At 32.5% G+C, this 22511-nt stretch overlaps 1 protein-coding gene across 2 annotated transcripts; it reads right to left on the bottom strand.

Moving 5' to 3' along the window:
* Positions 1 to 7258: 7258 nt before the first annotated feature.
* On the bottom strand, positions 7259 to 15445 carry LOC134725531 (alpha-L-fucosidase-like). Of its 2 annotated transcripts, none has more exons than XM_063589430.1 (8): positions 14944 to 15445; positions 13444 to 13550; positions 12195 to 12325; positions 11484 to 11617; positions 10761 to 10858; positions 10024 to 10156; positions 9281 to 9451; positions 7259 to 8080 (listed from the first exon to the last, which is right to left on the bottom strand). In XM_063589430.1, the coding sequence occupies exons 1-8, from the start codon at positions 15303 to 15305 to the stop codon at positions 7825 to 7827; spliced, it is 1392 nt and encodes a 463-aa protein (XP_063445500.1). In that variant the 5' UTR covers positions 15306 to 15445; the 3' UTR covers positions 7259 to 7824. The 2 variants fall into 2 exon arrangements, with proteins under 2 accessions (XP_063445500.1, XP_063445501.1); XM_063589431.1 differs by lacking the exon at positions 13444 to 13550 and adding an exon at positions 13594 to 13700.
* Between the last annotated feature and the right edge of the window lie 7066 nt (positions 15446 to 22511).

The raw sequence follows: 22511 nt of genomic DNA on the forward strand, positions 1-22511 counted from the left end.
CGATTTCATTGAGACTGGAAAAAAATGTTAGGCTTCAAATGATATATTTTAAAACTAGTCTAAATGGTTCAGTCAGCTGCTAGATCAGTAACTTGAATGGAAAGATAATTTTTCATAGACTTTTGTGTTAAAATAAAACATCATTAATACGTTCATTTTCGGTTTATTTGCTGTTTAAGAAATGTTGGATAAATCGAAACACTAATGTTTTCTTTTTCTACTCCAAAGCTGGGAGTATAATAGTTTAAATAGTGACCAGTTCATAGTACAGATTGCCGCATTTAATATTGTCACATCTTTTCTGAATTTTCGGCTTTTTAAAGCTTTGATGGTACTTTGTCTGCGCCTATTCAAGATTCAAAATTCTTTATTTCTTAAACACCATAAAGTTACAATGGTACAAAGAAGTTCATCAAAAGTCATATAACATAACACAAACACACATGACAAGATGAGATGAAAATATCAAATAATACATGATAAACAGTATAGTAAAGAAGAGTGGTGATTAACCAGGAAGACTCACTTGAAAAGTTATAACCCTGATAAATTTGCACAGCTTTTTCAACTTATTTTTAATTTTTAACTGAAATAGTTTTTCAAATTTTAGTATGTTACATCTGTGCAAGAAAAAAGTATCCAAATATTGTGCTCGAAAATTTGCCAAAGAACTACACTGCAAAGTGTAATGAAATTCATCACCAATCGCGTTACAATGACATAAGTTACAATATCTAAGGTTTCGCTCAATCTATTTGATACTGTTTTAATTCTAATGAGCTATAGTCAGAAAAAAAAACACGTGCGTCTGTTTTTTTTTTATACTAAAAACTAATCCAGAAAGGAAACAAATCAAATATTATTTTTTTGGGGAACTGATACTAGGAAAATTTTAAAATGATTAAAAATTAGAGAATTTTATGACTTGTAGTTGTAGCGCACAATAATATAATGTTATAGACATTTGAAAAAGTAATAGCAAGGAGGTTATATGAGATATAACCTCCTTGGTAATAGTAATTTAATATTGAAACACCGGGTTACCGACGATAAAGATTATTCCACGATCCTTTGTAAAAAATATATTGAAAGATGTGTTTATTTTTTGCAACTAAATTCTAATTGCCAAACTCTTTTGAATTAAATCAGTAGAATATTCAATCTGGATATTCGAGTCATGCTAAAAACAAGTCTTAATTACCAAGCCTTTAGCAAGTACCGGTATGATTACAAAATTTGTTCTTTAAAAAGTTCTCAAAGGAACACCCTGTCCAAAACGTAAAACTGTACCAACAGTAAAATAAAAATTGTCTCTGTTGTCGTAAATTTTAGTACAATATATCAACGCTTTACACGTATATGATTATTTTCGGCGGGTTTTATGTTGGCAATATTGAAGTACATTTACAAATTTTACGCCGAGATGACCGTAGCAAGATAGAGACACCCTTCATCATTCTAGAAGATGTACATAATTTATTTACTTATTATTGTGTTTGTTGCATTTACTTTTTTGTGTTGCATGTTTAAAAGTCTTGGAATTTATTTGCAAAGGGTTCATTAACAATATTCAAGAAACCGGACCAAGCTACACCGACGATACAAACTATTCTATTAACACATGAAGAGATTAGAATAAATATAAAGGTCCTCTAACAAAAATCAGTTCCAACGGTCACCAGTTTTATAGCAACATCAGCTACAGAAAAAAGGTTCTTTAATGTAGAAACACGTAAAAGTGACTGTGTTCTTTTGTAATTTTTACTATGATGCCCGTTACAAAAACTATACCTTCGAAAACTCTTTTCAGAGATATATAATTGTTCTAATAAAAAGGGCTTCCTCCTGAATAAAAAATGAAACATTTATCTTCATTAATAACCTATTATTAATGTAATGTATAAAAAAAATTTAACAAAAAGTGCAAATCTGTACACGATAAGCAAAAGTCAGTCTTAATTCACTGACGGCCTTTTTCATTCTGAAACATAAATATTGAATAAGAGCAAACTTGGAAACCATACCACATCTCAACATTTCTTTAAGCGGTTGTGTGCAATCAGGATGTTTGAGAAGGGGGAGGCATAGTTAAAGAAAAAAAAACAAAAAAAAAACATAAAAAAAATGACATGAACTCGGTCGATTGCATAGCGGAGCGAGTCGAACATAATTTTGGCGAGTTTATGCGTAAAATTTTATACTTTACGAACATAGCAGGTTGTATGTACGCCCTCCGCTTCGCTCATCAAACCCGCCACTGATTGACAATTCAAACTTTCGATTCATTGGATCTTAGAAATACTGTATAAAGTATAAAAATCTGGATTTAGAAACCCCCTGATGGAGGACTAGAGCTGTGAAAACGACATTAAGACGCATGGTAGGGTGAAGGGCAGCTACGTACGAACACATCACGGTAGTAAATAAGCTCCGATGGGGTCTTGCAGAGCACAAATTTGTCACGTACGGTATCGCTACATAGAATATTTCGCGCAATAGATCCTCATGATCTTGGTCGACTCATATTAGATAACTTTTATTAAGGAATATGCTGACAGGTGAGGGATTACTTGTATTTGACCATAACAAAGTAAATGATTTCCGAAAACTATTGAAAGAAATGAAATGCGACAAAATACACTCATACAAGGTCTCTTTTTTCTTTAACTGTTAATGTTTATGGATTCGTCACAGTTACCAAGTAGATATATCATTTTTCTTATCCTATTCCCCAATTATTATAGGACATTGACTGTTGGTTTCTTAGTTTATCGTGCAATGCTTTTAAGGAAGTTGATGGTTTCAATTCGTTTTTATTTTTCATTCAATTAAATTAATGATGGATGAATGACCGTTCAACATCCAAGGCAGTGGAAAACATTGGACATCTTTTCGGAAGAAAAAATGTTGAAGTGATATGCATATGAACCTTGCTTAGTATTAAATTAAAATCAACACACTTGGTCGAATTTTAAACATGCTGCTTCACAAAGTAACAGTCCAGAGGACGTCCTGTTACATGAAAGCCTTGTATAGGAAACAATTTCATTAGTATTCTGACTACAAGCCGACTAGTCTTTGCTCATCTTTCAAGTCAAATTGCAAAATCATGTTTAAGGAGGTGTCATTGAACGGTGTGTCCGAACTTTCTGTATCTGTACAGGAACATATATATTAACGTTAGATATACTGTTCCCAGATCTGTGTCAGAGGAAATAAAATAAATTTACAAATAAGAAGATAAATTACAAATGCACTATTAATTTTAGTAGTTAAAGTAACACGGGTTATCGTATTATCAAAACGCACATAATATATCTCGATTACATTTAATACATGTATCTAACCTTTATCAATATATATGTTTGATATTTTCCTGGTAACGCGGAAATTACTTATGAAATCAACGTGTGAGCGGCTTAAAGTACAAACATAATAGAATCCGAAGCAAGATGATGTATGCACTATAAATTGAAGGGGGAAACGTGCTTGAATGTAAATGGTGTTGAAAACTTCCTAAAAAAAAACTTAATCCAAAATGTGTTTCAACAAGTGTGGACACGCTGAAATGTCTCGCCTGCTTTACCTGTGGGTCTCATTGGGGTCTAAGCGTGACGCGGGATTGCCGAGTTTTTGTAAGCGTGACACGGGAAAGTCAAATGATTGTGTCGTGAAAACGGGAAATGAGGTCTTGCGGGACCCGGGAAATGAAAAAAAATGATCATTGCTTACGTACATAGTGTAATCGGGATACGGGAATCTGACAAAACAGTAAGCGGGATCCGGGATCGGAACCCCCAATGAGACCCCCTTACCTGTCGTGATCGAAGAGGGTCATTGAATTTGTATTGGAAGATTGTTATATAAAGGTTTTACTTCCAGTATCAATAATCGGCGTAAATGTATTATGAGGTTACAGTGAGATGAACCCTGCTAGATAAACAGATGACACCTTTCAATCATCCATTTACCATTTAGCCTAGCTATTGTTTATAGCATATAAGAAGACATAATTAAAGATACCGAACATTAACCAATGAACCATAAAATGAGGTCAAAGTCTGGTAAACCCTAACCGAAAACATATACACCATGTTATATGTCCATAAACTAAATATAGCTAACCTATTGCTTATAGTATCTGAGCAATTAAGACACAACCAAGCAAACTTTACATTGACAAATGTTCCCTGAAAATGAGGTCAAGGTCAGATGAACAACACTTTACATTCATTCTTTATATTGAATATAATGGCATATAGTATTTTGGAACCAGAGGTGAAACTGCCAGATGAACATGTACACCTTACAATATTTACATACACGAAATATACAGAAACTTAAGAGAAAAACCATACCTCAAAAATAAACATTGTCCAATAAACCATGAAAATTATGGCAATGTCTGATGAAACCTGCTAGTTAGGTATTTACATTAAGCAGCCATGCCATATACCGATTATTATGATAGAGTTAGCTTATTCTTAGTAGCAGCTAAGAAACAAACCGAATTACAAAAACACAAACAATGAATAATCAACCATAAAAATGAGGTCAAACTCAGATAAACCCTGCCAAAAAATGTACAACATGCAATAATTCAATGCGTAAAATATAGCCGATCTCTTGCTTTAATATGGTCTTTGAGAAACTGAACTACACACAAAAACTTAACACTGACAAATAGCGATAGCTATGAAATAAGGTAAAGGTCATATGACGCATGCCAGTCAGACGTACATACAATACAATAAACCGAATATAGCTTAAACAGTATCCGAGAAATAGAACAAAACACATAACCTAAAATTTTCCCAATAAACCCTTAGGCATCAACCATTTGATTTTCAGGGGGGGGGGGGGGGGGGGGGGCTATGGTTTTTTTTGGAAAAAAAAGTTTGTTTCCAGGTTTAAGTGAAAAAAATAATTTGTTTTGGACCCTAAGAAAAAAAAAATGTTTGTTTCACCCTCAGCTGCCACTATACATGCTATATGTAATGTTAAAATTGAAAGAAAAAAATTGTTTTCGGTTTGTCGCTAAAAAAATAGATTGTTCTTCGCCGAAGGCGAAAAAAAAAGTTTGCACAGAAAAAAAACCCATAGCCCCCCCAGAAAATCAAATGGTTGCTGCCTTAAAAAAGAACAAGGTCACATAAAATTTGCAAAACGATAGACATGTACACCTTACAATCATACCATAAACGGAATACAGCTGATGTTTTATTTATAGTATCTAAGAAACAGACCAAACTACTCAAACTGACCAATAAACCATAATGAAAGTGCTTGTAAGCACTGAAGGGTAATTATTGGTTTAATTTTTCAGAAGTTTAATAGTAAAATCAAACATTGATCAACATTGTATGGTAAAAACATTGGTTGTAATTGATTCTATGGACAAAGGAAGATAACTCCAATTTTAAAGATTACTTTAACAATGACATCATTGATATTTTAAGAATATACAGTATATTACTGCACCTTGTACAAGTTATGTAATTTTATTGACAAGCATGTCATCATTTTGTCACTTGAATATTCATGCATATATTTTATTGATGATTTTCTGGAAATGTTCATGGAAAGGATGTTTAAAATGTTATGATCAAGGTACTATGTTGTGTATCTCAAAGGTAGTGATCAGCCTCAGAAATCTTTACCTCAAAATAAGGCCAAGGTCAGATGAAACATGCCAGTAAAACATTTACACCTATCAATCTTTACATATACCAAGGGAAAAGGGGCATTAAGGCACAGTTTTGGCCCATGAAAATGAAGTTATTGAGAACTATATGAAATTTGTACATTTTTTTCAGAAAGGAAATCAAGAAATATAAATGAATTACACCAGATTCTTGATTTTATGACATCGCAATTACGTCATAATATGCAGTTTTCTTGAAATGAGTAATACTGCAGAATTTCAGCAGATTTCCATTGTGGAAACATCATGCTTGTGTAAGAAACAACAAAATAATGTAAGAGAAGCTTAGTTGTAACATGACAATCTCACCAACAATAAAGCTGCTTTTTAGGTGCACATATACCTTTTCAATCTAATGTATACTTAAAAAAGCTGTAAACAAGAGTGTGTCCCCAGTACACAGGTGCCCCATCCGCACTATCATTTTCTATGTTCAGTGGACCGTGAAAATGGGAAAAATCTAATTTGGCATTCAAATTAAAAGATAATATCACAGGGAACATGTGTACTAAGTTTTAAGTAAAAAAACTATTTCGACCAAAAACTTTAACATGAAGTATGACAAACAGACGGACGAATGGATGGACAAAGGAATGGATGCACAGACCAGAAAACATAATGCCCATAAATGAGGCATATAAAAGGAAATATTTTTTTTTTACAAAATATACAAATGCTAATGGTTAGTTGCTATGCATTAATGCCTTTAGTTGACCTCTTGCTCATATTATCTAGGCTAACTGCAAACTAACCTTGATAACTAATCTATCAAATCAGAATTTCAGATTGAGATAAAGTGATCCCTGTTCTATTGACCTTGCATATACCAATTTTGGATATACTATCATTCAAAATGAGTGAAAATTTAATATGAAAAAAAAAAGCTAGAACTTTTTTACAAGCAGTCACTGAACCATGAAAACGAGGTGAAGGATAATGGACATATGATAGACAGAAACATAATTTTTCTGCATATCAGGTATTAATCATCAAGGTCTCCTTGTTGTACCATCAAAAATATATGCTGCCGACGTTGGATAGTAATCCCTTTGTATTGCATTCTCGACCAACATAATTGAGTAGCAGCACACCAATCTGGCCTATCCACACCTACAGCAGCTCATGAAGATAGCACTATTTTTATTTTGGACAAATTTAAGTCAATTATTTTTCTGTATTATTTTGACAGATTTGCCTGATTAGTTTAGGAGAAGGGTTGTATTTTTTTTTATATTGTGATCTCTAGTGCAAGTTTTATTTTATAGAGACAAAATAATCACTATATTTATAATGTATTTTTATTAAATAATGTACAATATTTTGTTAACATGTAAGAAAAAATATGAAATTCAAAAGAACATTGCTAAAAATAACAAAACAAAACAAAATAATCTCTTTTGGATAAAAACACCAAACACCAAATAATAACTTATATGATATATCCTCTACTGTATTATGCACAGACTCTGACTTGACACAGCATGGACAGACAAGATGGAGATTACAAAGTAATTATTGTTATAAATACATGTATAAGATGCTTTGCTGTATAGAAGAAATTTGTTATATACATGTATATGGAATTAGTCCAAATAATTATAAGTCAGGCTATTAAACCTTTTTTGCTTTGACACTGCTGTAAGGTGTCAAAGCATAAAAGTATAATAGCCTTTCAAGATGTCATAATTATTTGGACTAATATGGAATATACATCTTTTGTATTCATTGTATAAATATATTTTCAAAACTTCATGGAATGGAATGAAAAAGATAACAAAATTGCTGCACATTACAGATCATGGCTTAATAAAAATTGTACTGGTAACTATATATATGTTGAAGTACAGTAATGGATTTTTTCTCGCATCAATTCAAACTAAAATGACTGTCTTGGGTGATAAATGTTTTCCCTGTGTGTTAATCCACCCTAACATCTTCATCCAAAGGCAGTATGTTTATATTAGTTAATTATTAAGTTGATTAGGACATTCTAGTATTTCATATACCATGAGATTCTAATATTATTAAAAATGGTCAGTTTATTCCTTTTCAACAAGTATAAAAAAAGAAGACATTTACTGAATAAATAAACTATTTATAAACAGTTACTAATTGTATAATTAATCGAACAAATTTTCCAGTTTGAGTACCCAGACATCATTGCATGGTAGCTTGTTAATTGTTATTGGGGGTATGGATACTTCTATACCACCTCCTGGATTTGGTTTCCAGTCAAAGTTTCCAACGTATCCAAGCATACTGACAATTGTTGACGAGGAAGGCACTGGGGCACCAAGAATTACTGTGTTATCTGTTGGCCAAAATAATAAAATGGCATACACTGAAACATCAGCTCCAGCAATCTGTGATGTATACCTAAATTAAAGGAAATATAATCCTGTTTTAATTTGCATATTTGTTTTCTGCTTCTTTTAACTTTTGTTTACTCATAGTAATTCTTCCAAAATATATCATGTTATACTGTGGTGTCCTAGCAAAAATCCATGATGCATATTTTATCATCTTATATCTTTCAACATTTGGTGGCTTTTCGATTACTGCCTTAGGTTATGGAGCTTGATCTAGTTTGATCTTTTTCAAAATATGAACCCATAGTATATTTGGTGTTAACAAAGTTGTTTATCCAAAATAATCATATTACAATGAACTGTACTGTGATTTTTTAGGTAATTTCTAGAATTATATTAAAACAGAATGCATGCTCTTATCTGCAATAGATTGCACATGTATTTTATATCAAAACAGAATGCATGCTCTTATCTGCAATAGATTGCACATGTATTTTTATATCAAAACAGAATTCATGCTCTTATCTGCAATAGATTGCACATGTATTTTTATATCAAAACAGAATGCATGCTCTTATCTGCAATAGATTGCACATGTATTTTTATATCAAAACAGAATTCATGCTCTTATCTGCAATAGATTGCACATGTATTTTTATATCAAAACAGAATGCATGCTCTTATCTGCAATAGATTGCACATGTATTTTTATATCAAAACAGAATGCATGCTCTTATCTGCAATAGATTGCACATGTATTTTTATATCAAAACAGAATGCATGCTCTTCTCTGCAATAGATTGCACATGTATTTTTATATCAAAACAGAATTCATGCTCTTATCTGCAATAGATTGCACATGTATTTTTATATCAAAACAGAATTCATGCTCTTATCTGCAATAGATTGCACATGTATTTTTATATCAAAACAGAATGCATGCTCTTATCTGCAATAGATTGCACATGTATTTTTATATCAAAACAGAATGCATGCTCTTATCTGCAATAGATTGCACATGTATTTTTATATCAAAACAGAATGCATGCTCTTCTCTGCAATAGATTGCACATGTATTTTTATATCAAAACAGAATGCATGCTCTTCTCTGCAATAGATTGCACATGTATTTTTATATCAAAACAGAATTCATGCTCTTATCTGCAAAAGATGGCACATGTGAATTTTATGTATCTTCCTCTTTTTCAATTTTATTTTCATACTCAGTCATCTTACATTCAGTTTACTATATCTCAAGTTATATTACCATATATTTTTAGTGATTGTGTCATTTTGATGACTCCAAGGCTTTGATCCATAAATAGCTTCTCCATTTACTCCCAACCATGTACCAAGTTGTTTCAGTCTCTCCTGATAAATTGGTATAATCATTCCATCTTTTGTTGGTCCAATATTGATAAGTATATTCCCACCAGTGCTATCAAAGAGTAAAATATATTTTATTGTATTTAAATTCTGTCCAATAATGTCTTTGTTTTTGATTCAAGAAGTTTAAAAGTCATTTATTTTTCATATTTTAGTATAAATGTGGCAATAAAATGAATAAAAATCATTGTGATTGTGGACAACCAAAATAAATTGATCTTGAATAAGAATATATTGTAAACCAACTTATTTTTGTGAGCGATTTATTTTTGGGACTTTCACAAGTAGAAAAATAACGCGATATAAATCTTCACAAATTTGGAAAACTTTGATCTTTTCTCATTTAACCTAATCAAGTGAATAAGAAAATTGTGAAAATAAATAGCTGTGAATGGACTTAAAGAGTAAAACGTGAAATGAAGTATACACGAAAATTAGTTGGTTTACAGTAACTTATTGTAATAAATTATTGCATCTTAATCAACAAAATTCATAATCTTAATGAACACTTATAATAGTCTTACTATTATTCATTGTCATTCAAAACTCATTTTACTTCTCTTTATACTATTTTTTGTAATTTTAACCAAACTTTGTCATTAGTAACTTGCTGTTTGACATTACCTAACTGTTTCTGCAACCTCTGATAAAAGTTCATGCATACTGAAGTAATCAGCTAGTCTGGCATTACGTCTGTAACCCCAGGAATAACGGTCCATTTCCATACAGTTTTCCCACTTTTTTTTATTCAACACACCTGTTAAATATTTATTGTTATATAACAAGCATTCTGGTTTGTTATTCAAATATATATACTCAACAGTACCCCTAAAAATGATGCAAAACAGGAACTTCTCCATTTATTTACGAAGAATTATTAAACGAAGAAAACTTTAAAATCAGATATTGATAGTGCATATAATACATATATAAATTTAACATGTGAATTTTTAATGAAGCTTATACCCTTCCAACACACCTGAGATCACCCGCAGAGAATTTGGTGGTTTCTGAGTTGCTTAATCTAGTTTTCAATGCAGTACTTTATGAACTTGTTTTTACTTTTGTCTACTTTCTTCTTTTTGTCATGGCATTGTCAGTTTCTTTATAATTACCACTTTTTTTATCAACTTTTTCTTTACAACATGCATGATGATTAGACAATTGAAATTCACTAAACCAGACCTTACTTTAAACAAAAAAAAAGTGTAACAATCGATGTACAGAAAATATATTCCAGTAGCATACAACCATGTAAGCTTGAAATAGCCTCAATCCCAGAATAAAGATTTTGTTATAATAGGTTCATAGTCATTCAGATAAGAGATTATAAGATAATTGTACAACTAGTTGATACTTACCTGGGTTATATTTGTCATTACAGTTGAGGAAACCACCATGTTTACATCTGATGTTACTCCCCCATCTGTCATTCACACAAACTTTGTCTTTCACTGGACTAAAGAAAAAAAATACCAATAAGATAACAAAGTGAAAAGAAGATAAATATTAATTTTGCTAACAGACATTTAATACCTCTAATATTAATATCCCTGAACATTTTTTTTTTCTAAATGAACTTGTATAGATTGCTTTTGGTCAGAGCTGCTGTTGGTTTAATTGCAGGGGTTTGTATTCAAAAACAGTTATTATGTCTCTGCTCATAATCACTGAAGTTGTACAATGTATTTTTTGAAACACTAAGGCTTTTCTACCTCAGACATAGATTACCTTAGCTGTATTTGGCAAAACTTTTAGGAATTTTGGTCCTCAATGCTCTTCAACTTCGTACTGTATTTGGCCTTTTTATCTTGTTTGGATTCGAGCGTCACTGATGAGTTGTTTGTAGACAAAAGATTCATCTGGTGTATATACAAAATTCAGTCCTGGTATCTATGATGAGTTTTTTTTTACATTTTTCTGGTTTATCACTATTTGAAATAGTTGAATAAAACTGTTTTGTTTTTTGTTCTTTGGTTGAGTTTTTGTCTCTTTAACACAGTCTCCATTTCCATACTTAATTTTATTCATACAAACAAAAGAAAGCTATAAGACTGGTCAAAACATTAACTTCAAAATTATACCTTTCATTATAAAGCCAAGCAAGGAAGTTTGTAGCATTCCAATACACATCAGTGGTTGTCCAGTCTCCATCTGACCATATAATGTCCGGTTCATATCTGTTTACCAATTCATAAAGCTCAGGCATTGTTTTTGTCTGTCAGTCAAAAGGATGTAGAAAAGATTAACTAAAGAGAAGATCAAATGAAACAATGCATAATATGCTTTACAACCCAACGAAATTATAAAAAGAAGTTTGGAGTGCCATGTGATTATTGTCAGCCAATCAAAATTACATATTTCTATGAAATTCTTTTGTTGTACTGTTACACCCCTGTCCCATGTTAGGGGCAGGGTTGGGATCATGCTAAGATGTTTAACCCTGAAACTTTCTTTATGTATGTAACTGTCCTAAGTCAGGAGCCTGTAATTCAGTGGTTGTCGTTTGTTAATGTGTTACATATTTGTTTAACGTTTATTTTTTTGTACATAAATTACGTCACTAGTTTTCTCTTTTGAAGTGTTTTACATTGTAGTTTCTGGCCTTTTTTGGCTGACTATGCAATATGGGCTTAGCTCATTGTTGAAGAGCGTACGGTGACCTAAAGTTGTTTATTTCTGTGTCATTTTGTCTCTTGTGGATAGCTGTCTCATTGGCAATCATACTACATCTTTTTTTATTATATATGTATGTTATACAAAGTATAAAATAAATCTTAACAATTTCTACTCACTCTGACAAAGTCCTGAGTCTTGAATCCATTCTCTCTGTCCTGAATGTATAGAGGATTGAACCATTCAAGTAAAGAATGGTACATTCCAAAATGTATGTCAGTCTTTGATCTTACTGCTTTAGCAAGTTCTCCTTATAAAGTGAACAAAAATATATTGTAAATTCAGAAATGATTGCATTCATTAAATTTTTTTACTGTGATTTTTAAGTGCAGACAAAAATGTGAAATTAATTAATGCACTTTCAGTAAAAATAAGATATAACAGATCTTTATATTTTAAATGAAATTGATTAAATTACAATGAATGGCAAGTAGGGGTAGGTGTATATTTTCTTGCCAATATATGTTCATAATTCTAATGAATAGAGCTTTATTCACCAGTTTCCAAACAAATTGACTTTGCAGCATGACCATTCCCCTGTTTATTAAATCAAAGTGTTATATAAAACCTGGTTTTTTTTTACAAAAAGATAACATTGGTTTGAGAAAGAACACACAAGATAAAGGCAAGTGAAACAACAGAGAAACTTAAAATGATACTTTTTTTATTATACAGTGTATAATGAAAAGAATTAGGAGCCAATATACCAATGATGCAAGTGCTTAAGTTCTAGAAACAATTGAAACATTAAACATAATTATATATCGAAGTATAGAAAATAATAATTTAATTATATATGTAACACGGCTTCTGATTGGTTGACCTTAATTTGTTATCAGTCCATAGACATACTTTTATCATGTGACTGTGACCTCATCAACATTTTTTTCATGGATTTCTACGGTTTAAAATGGAATTTAGAATTAAATTATAAGAAATGACTGTTATATTTTTTCTGTCTATTTGAAAAAACATAAAAAATGTGGTGCACACTGTTAAATAATCCGCTACGCTCGTTGTTCAGTGTGCACCAAATTTTTTATGTTATTTCTTAATAGACAGAAAAAATATTACAGTCATTCCTAAAATAAATATATAAAGAACACAAGGTTTATAAATACAAATGGAAATAATTAGCTTACATATATATTTTCACTGTTATGCTTCATTAAAATGACACTGCATTACCTAATGTCCTTGTGCAACCAAAATTAAGAAAAATCAACAAGAAAGACACACATACATGTACATGTAAATGCAACAGAAAATTTGGACAACATGCATGGTTAATTTGAAATCATGCAAAAATCATATAATCATTTTGGTAACATGGCAAACTTTGACATAATATCTTGCATGCCTACCTACCCACAATGTCTCTATTAGGGCCAATGTCCATTGCATTCCAGTTCCACGAATAATTAGATGGCCAAAGGGGAAAACCCTCATGATGTTTACTCACTAACACAACATATCTGCAAAATGTTATAAAGAACTACATGTAAATTATCTACATACCTACAATATCTCTCTTAGGCCCTACATCCATAGAGTTCCAATTCCATGAATAGTTTGATGGCCAGAGGGGAAAACCCTCACAATGCTTGCTAACTAATACTACATATCTAGAGAACAGAAAAAAAACATTATTATGACCATCATATGGAGATAGAGACAAGATTTTGCACATACTGATGTTGTGTTAATGATGGATACCCCTTAATCTTTCCTTTCTATTATGTATGAGAATAAAATAAAATATGGGGTATGCATCACTGAGACAAAATATAACCCAAAGACAACTAGAGGACATCAAACAGTCTTCAACAATAACATTCATACAATCAAAACTATGTCGTAAATCCAGCAAAATACACAAATATATTCATCGACCAAGATGTTTTATTTGGATGTTGAAAATCTGACCTGGCAACAAACCAGATAATAATTTTATGAATTAAGGCATAACATATTTTCAGCCTATTAAATGATGATAATTGGTAGGAAGCTTTGTTAAAAAAAATATAGAATACAATTTAAATGAAATTTTAATTAATCATTTTTAAGAGTATTTTAAATCATCGATGTTTTATCTGAACAATGGCCACCTTTTAAAAAAAAAATAAAAAATTGTTCCATAGTTTTATTGGAGTCTAAAGGCATTGACCAAATTAAGTTTTGTATCAATATTAGTCAATACTTTTTCACCAAAAATATAAAGCATTCAATTTTTAAAAAGACATTTAATTGCTGAAAATTTTGTTTCTTACTGTTACATATAAAGATATAAAAGATCAAACAAGAGTTATCTCTCTTTGTATAGCAACTGACTTCACATAGAAAGATATTAAAAAGATTAAATTAGAGTTATCTCTCTTTGTACAGCAACAGACTCAATTTCATTGTTTGTGCAAATCAGGGTTTTTTTTTAACTTTTTAAAATTTAATAAGTACTTGTAATATAAATAAGCACTTTAAAAAAGGTTAAGTAATTTTTTTTTCAGTAAGTGGGTCAGTTATGTTAATGATAAACTTAAGGGAGCTACCATTTAACTTCAAAAGTTAAAAATCTTGCCAAACGAAGTAAATAACGGTAAATTTTGGTGCATGACAATAAAATGTACAAAAAATAATGACTTAATATGACAAATCATGTTAAATTGCAAAAATGAAGGAACCAATTTAGTAATTAAGAATCTATGACAAATCAAGTAAGAATATGTTGAGAATCACAGTAAAATTTTAACCAATTTGAAGCTAACATGTTACAGTAGCAGAAAATGAGTGTTTGACGCCTGACATTAAAAGGTATTTCTAACATCATATATTGACATATATTTTCAAAGGTTTGGTAGACTTTGAACTTACTTTGCCCCTGAAGACTTCAGTATTTCTGCCCATTCATTGGCATTAAAAAATTCTGCTGTAAATTGTGGTGCAAAATCAGGGTATGTGAAATCAGGTCTATAATTTTTCTTCATAAAGTCCACTATTGCTGGATTCTTTGCTTCCTTCCAGGTCCACCAAAACCATTCTGTCCCAAATGATGGAACCGAAAATACGCCCCATGTGATGAATATTCCTATCTTGGCTTCATCATACCATGATGGAAGGGGTCTTGAATCCAGAGACTCCCAATTTGGCTCGTACTTGACACAAGAAACATTTAAGATATTGCTGAAGGCAAGGACAAAAGTAAGAACTGCAGATAATGTTATTATCTTTTTCATGTTGCTTATTAAAGTTCAAATATAAATAGTTTTTGTTTCATGGATGATAAGTTTTCAGTATCATGTGATATGCAAATCATGTTCTCAGACTCATAGAAAATAGTCAAACAATTAATGGGATAATCATATACAAGCAGGAACAAGTGTAGTTATGCGCTAAAAAAAATCTGGTCTTTAAGGTTCATCATAAGGAAATGAAAAACATGGCCGTGTTTACACCTCAAAAATTACTATGAGTACAGACAAACTGGTACATCCAGGAAAGTTTTAAGGCATGGCAGGAACTAGATATATAAAAGTTATATGAAGTCTACGTTTCAGAAAATTAAAAACTTACCTGTATTTTGATCTCCATTTTTTTCCAGTCTGCAGAAGATAGCAAAATAAACAAACACCCGAGTTTCATTTGATACGGTCCACTCAGTTACACAGTTTAAACCTGTTAAATCACCTATTGTTTACAAGTGTCTATTGTCCATCTATTGTCCATTTAAATCAAAACTACTCACAACATTGATTATATTAGGGGAGCTTCTCAATCGTTTTCCCTACTTAGTTAATTTTTGCACCTTCTGCAGGAACAAAAAAAATGGCTAGCAAAATCTAGAAAAGTTTAAAATTTTCTGAAACATAAAATGCATTTAAAATTTATATATCTAGTTCCTGCCATCCCTTAAAACTGTTGCAGGTGTATAGGTTAGTCTGTACTCAGAGTAAAATTTGGGGTGTAAATACGGCCATTTTGGCCAAAAGGTTATGATGAACCTTAATGACAAACATGAAAATCCGGAACGTCAGTTATATCCGTATAGGTTTCGATGATTATTAATTTCAAGCGTCTTTTAGATCGCTGCTCTCGGCCTTTCACAAACTCGGCCTATCATAAACTCGGACTATAACACAGACTACCACTATTAATTTATCCAGAGAAATTATACAGTAAATAAACCCGGCATATGTTTTGTATTTATTGTGTTTGTTATGCCCCACCTACGATATTAGAAGGGGCATTATGCTTTCTGGTCTGTGGCTTCGTTCGTCCGTTCTTCCGGTTGTTCGTCCCGCTTCAGGTTAAAGTTTTTGGTCAAGTTAGTTTTTTTTAAATGAAACTGAAGTCCAATCAACTTGAAACTTAGTACACTTGTTGCTTATGATATGATCTTTTTAATTTAAAGCCAAAATTAGACTTTTGACCCCAATTTCACAGTCCACTTAACATAGAAATGAAAGAGTTTCAGGTTAAAGTTTTTGGTCAAGGTAGTTTTTGATGAAGCCGAAGTACTTATACGTCCAATCAACTTGAAACTTAGTACACTTGTTGCTTATGATATGATCTTTCTGATTTTAAAGCCAAATTAGACTTTTGACCCAATTGCACAGTCCACTTGACATGGAAAATGAAAGTGGGAGTTTCAGGTTAAAATTTTTGGTTAAGGTAGTTTTTAATAAAATTGAAGTCAAATTAACGTGAAACTTAGTAGTACACATGTTCCTATAGTATAATCTTTCTAATGTTGATGCCAAATTAGATTTTTACCCTATTGCACAGTCCATGGAACATGGAAAATGATTGAGTGGGGCATCCGTGTACTTTGGACACATTCTTGTTTTCACTTAAAAGTGTTTTTTTTTTTTCATGATTTATTACAACTTTATTATATTAAAATACTTTAATTGGTGTCATTGGTGTCCAGCGGCGGATCCAGCCATTTTAACAAGGGGAGTTCCCAACCCAGGACAAAAAGGGGGGGTCCAACTATATGTCCCCATTCAAATGCATTGATCCCCAAAAAAAGGGGGGAGGCTCCAACCCACGGAACCCTCCCCCTGGATCCGCCACTGGTGTCTGGAAAAAAAACCAATATATATATATATATATATAACTCGTCTAGACTCAACCCAACAATGTTAGATCTGTTAATTTGCTTTCGCAAAATTTTGGTTCTTCCCTCGCCGGGATTCGAACCCATGCTACTGTGATATCGTGACACCAAATCGCCTGCACTGCAGCCGTCCCGCTAGACATATATATATACTAGAACACACCCGCGAAATCACGACTTTTAGAGCGTGGTTGAAAGTATGTAAAGTGTTGTAGATTTGTAGAAAGAATTTTGTTAAAGATTTTCTGACTTGTGAATTTCAGGAAAAGTATCAGAAGTAATAGGTACTTGGGGACAGGATAATGTTTTTTTTAACCCTCCTTCTTTATTTCCAAAATTCCTATTTATTTGTTTTCTATTAATTTCATTATGAACATACATGTAGTATATTATGAACATTAAAGTCAGGGACCTGTAATTCAGTGGTTGTCGTTTGTTTATGTGTTTTATATTTGTTTTTCGTTTATTTTTTGTAAATAAATAAGGCTGTTAGTATTTTCATTGAATTGTTTTACATTGTCATTTCGGGGCCTTTTATATCAGACTATGCAGTATCGTTTTTGCACATTGTTGATGGCCGTAAGGTGACTTTTAAGTGTTAATTTCGGTGTCATTTTTGTCTCTTGCGGAGTGCTGTCTCATTGGCATTCATACCTCATCTTCTTGTTTTGTAAAAAAACTAAATGACTGGAGAATTTCAGAAAAGGTATCAAAAGTCATAGGTAATTTGAAACAGGATAATTGTTTTTCTAGCCCAGCTCCTCCTTTTTCCAAAAAAGAAATCCTTTTTTTAGCTCACCTGGCCCAAAGGGCCAAGTGAGCTTTTCTCATCACTTGGCGTCCGTCGTCCGTCGTCCGTCGTCCGTCGTCCGGCGTTAGCTTTTACAAAAATCTTCTCCTCTGAAACTACTGGGCCAAATCAAACCAAACTTGGCCAAAATCATCATTGGGGTATCTAGTTTAAAAAATGTGTGGCGTGACCCGGTCAACCAACCAAGATGGCCGCCACGGCTAAAAATAGAACATAGGGGTAAAATGCAGTTTTTGGCTTATAACTCAAAAACCAAAGCATTAAGAGCAAATCTGACATGGGGTAAAAATGTTTATCAGGTCAAGATCTATCTGCCCTGAAATTTTCAGATGAATCGGTCAATCGGTTGTTGGGTTGCTGCCCCTGAATTGGTAATTTGAGGAAATTTTGCTGTTTTTGGTTATTATCTTGAATATTATTATAGTTAGAGATAAACTGTGAACAGCAATAATGTTCAGCAAAGTAAGATCTACAAATAAGTCAACATGACCAAAATGGTCAGTTGACCCGTTTAGGAGTTATTGCCCTTTATAGTCAATTTTTAACCATTTTTCGTAAATTAAAGTAATCTTTTACAAAAATCTTCTCCTCTGAAACTACGTGGCCAAATTAATCCAAACTTGGTCACAATCATCTTTGGGGTATTTAGTTAAAAAAATGTGTGGCGTGACCTGGTCAACCAACCAAGATGGCCGCCACCGCTAAAAATAGAACATAGGGGTAAAATGCAGTTTTTGGCTTATAACTCAAAAACAAAAGCATTTAGAGCAAATCTGACGTGGGGTAAAAATATTTATCAGGTCAAGATCTATCTGCCCTGAAATTTTCAGATGAATCGGTCAATCGGTTGTTGGGTTGCTGCCCCTGAATTGGTAATTTTGAAGAAATTTTGCTGTTTTTGGTTATTATCTTGAATATTATTATAGTTAGAGATAAACTGTGAACAGCAATAATGTTCAGCAAAGTAAGATCTACAAATAAGTCAACATTACCAAAATGGTCAGTTGACCCGTTTAGGAGTTATTGCCCTTTATAGTCAATTTTTAACCATTTTTCGTTAATTAAAGTAATCTTTTACAAAAATCTTCTCCTCTGAAACTACTTGGCCAAATTAATCCAAACTTGGCCACAATCATCTTTGGGGTATCTAGTTTAAAAAATGTGTGGCGTGACCTGGTCAACCAACCAAGATGGCCGCCACGGCTAAAAATAGAACAAAGGGGTAAAATGCAGTTTTTGGCTTATAACTCAAAAACCAAAGCATTTTGAGGAATCTGACATGGGGTAAAAATGTTTATCAGGTCAAGATCTATCTGGCTTAAAATTTTCAGATGAATCGGTCAATCGGTTGTTGGGTTGCTGCCCCTGAATTGGTAATTTTGAGGAAATTTTGCTGTTTTTGGTTATTATCTTGAATATAATTATAGATAGAGATAAACTGTAAACAGCAATAATGTTCAGCATAGTAAGATCTACAAATAAGTCAACATGACCAAAATGGTCAGTTGACCCGTTTAGGAGTTATTGCCCTTTATAGTCAATTTTTAACCATTTTTCGTAAATTAAAGTAATCTTTTACAAAAATCTTCTCCTCTGAAACTACTTGGCCAAATTAATCCAAACTTGGCCACAATCATCTTTGGGGTATCTAGTTAAAAAAATGTGTGGCGTGACCTGGTCAACCAACCAAGATGGCCGCCACCGCTAAAAATAGAACATAGGGGTAAAATGCAGTTTTTGGCTTATAACTCAAAAACCAAAGCATTTTGAGGAAATCTGACATGGGATAAAAATGTTTATCAGGTCAAGAACTATCTGCCCTGAAATTTTCAGATGAATCGGTCAATTGGTTGTTGGGTTGCTGCCCCTGAATTGGTAATTTTGAGGAAATTTTGCTGTTTTTGGTTATTATCTTGAATATTATTATAGATAGAGATAAATTGTAAACAGCAATAATGTTCAGCAAAGTAAGATCTACAAATAAGTCAACATGACCAAAATGGTCAGTTGACCCCTTTAGGAGTTATTGCCCTTTATAGTCAATCTTTAACCATTTTTCATAAATCTAAGTAATCTTTTACAAAATCTCCACTGAAACTACTAGGCCACAATCATCTTTGGGGTATCTAGTTTGAAAAATGTGTCCGATGACCTGGCCATTCAACCAAGATGGCCGCCACGGCTAAAAATAGAACATAGGGGTAAAATGCAGTTTTTTGCTTATAACTATGAAACCAAAGCATCTAGAGCAAATCTGACAAGAAGTTAAATTGTTAATAAAGTCAATATCTATCTGCCCTGAATTTTTCAGATGAATTGGACAACTGGTTGTTGGGTTGCTGCCCTCCAATTGGTAATTTTTAAAGAAATTTTGCCGTTTTTGGTTATCTTGAATACTATTATAGATAGCGATAAACTGTAAACAGCAATAATGTTCAGCAAAGTAAGATCTACAAATAATTCAACATGACCTAAATGGTCAATTGACCCCTTAAGGAGTTATTGCCCTTTATAGTCAATTTTTAACAATTTTCATTAATTTGGTAAATTTATGTAAATTTTTACCAAATATAGTTCTCTGTTACTAATGGGCAAAGTTCATGATAGATATAATTGTAAGAATCAAAATCGTTCAGTAAAGTAAGAACTTCAAACACATCACCATCACCAAAATACAATTTTGTCATGAATCCATTTGTGTCCTTTGTTTAATATGCACATAGACCAAGGTGAGCGACACAGGCTCTTTAGAGCCTCTAGTTTTGTTAGTTCTCTATTAATTTTAATGTAAAATGGATAATTTCAGCGCTTATCTAGATATAGGAAGATGTGGTGTGAGTGCCAATGAGACAACTCTCCATCCAAACAACAATTCAAAAATTAAACCATTATAGGTTAAAGTACGGCCTTCAACAGTATATTATGAACATTCATAAAATGGGGATCGCACCGGGAGGGGTCCTGATCCCGATATCCCGGTCTTAAGAACATGAAATCCCGAGGTTCCGAATTTAATATGAATTAAATATCTCGACATCCTGAAATTCGAAAAAAGAAATCTCGGATCCCGAAATGGTCAATCCTGAAATTTCGATCTTAAAAACACCCGTTCCCGACGTCCCGAAAAGGTCCTGCTTCATTTATTTTTAATAATCGATCCAAGGCGGTCATTGATATATTATACAGACACTCTCTATTTAATAAACTCTGTGACCGCCGTGGATAGTAAACTTGAAAATGGTATCAGCCAGAAAATACACTTTATTCCTAGTATATGTTTCAAAGTATACAATAAACGCAAGCCGGGGGTCTAATCTGAATTAAAATTTCGTCCAATGACGGATATCAGACAGAGAATACACTTTATTGTTAATATATATGTATGTTAAAAGTATACAGAAAAACGCAAACCGGAAGTCTAATCTGACTTAAAATTTCGTCCAATGACGGAAACATATCCGGACGCCTTTTTTTCTCGTTTTTCTCCAAAAATAACTCAATCTGGATAATCATATGAATGAATGACAAATGCGATTATGCACTGTACATATAGGACACAGAGACATGAAGATTAATTTATTGTGGAAAGAAGAGAAGCGACACCCAAAATGAGGTCTTCTCGTTTAATAGTATAGATATATATATATAATATATATATATATACAACTCGTCTAAACATCAACCCAACAATGTTAGATCTGTAAATTTGCTTTCGCAAATTTTTGGTTCTTCCCTCGCCGGGATTCGAACCCATGCTACTGTGATATCGTGACACCAAATCGCCTGCACTGCAGCCGTCCCGCTAGACCACACGACCACCTGGGCTATATATATATATATATATAATAAAAACTATAACACAAATTCCCATACGTTTCGGCCATTACGGCCTTCTTCATTGGAATAAATTAAAACATTATATATATAGCAATTGTTATAACCTGATATGCATTTCCTTCAATATTTGTTCATTATGGCAAGGACATATAACTAACAAGGTTCTAATATATATGTCCTTGATTATGGTCAACATATATATCCAAAATCCAAAACTTATATAAAAATCATTCGTATTAATGACTGAGATGATTATACATATTTTATGTCCCATTTATGGGCATTATGTTTTTTGGTCTGTACGTCCGTACCGTCCGTTCGTCCGTCAGTCCCGCTTCAGGTCAAAGTTTTTGGTCGAGGTAGTTTTTGATAAAGTTGAAGCCCAATCAAGTGAAACTTAGTACACATGTTCCTAATGATATGATCTTTCCAGTGTAAATGCCAAATTAATAGATAATCCCCCCCCCCCATTTTTACGTTCCATTGAAGATAGAAAATGATAGTGCGGGTGGGGCATCCGTGTACTATGGACACATTCTTGTTGAAATATTAAAATAAACTTCAGATAAATCATTATTAAGTCTATGAAATTGTTATTTTCAAAAAGACATGGATCATCAACTTGAGTTAAATTTTTAATATCCTATCAGATGACAACAACCATTTAATTTTTTT

The sequence above is a fragment of the Mytilus trossulus genome, chromosome 7 (assembly GCF_036588685.1).
Source record: "Mytilus trossulus isolate FHL-02 chromosome 7, PNRI_Mtr1.1.1.hap1, whole genome shotgun sequence".
In the NCBI taxonomy this organism is placed as follows: Eukaryota; Metazoa; Mollusca; class Bivalvia; order Mytilida; family Mytilidae; genus Mytilus; species Mytilus trossulus.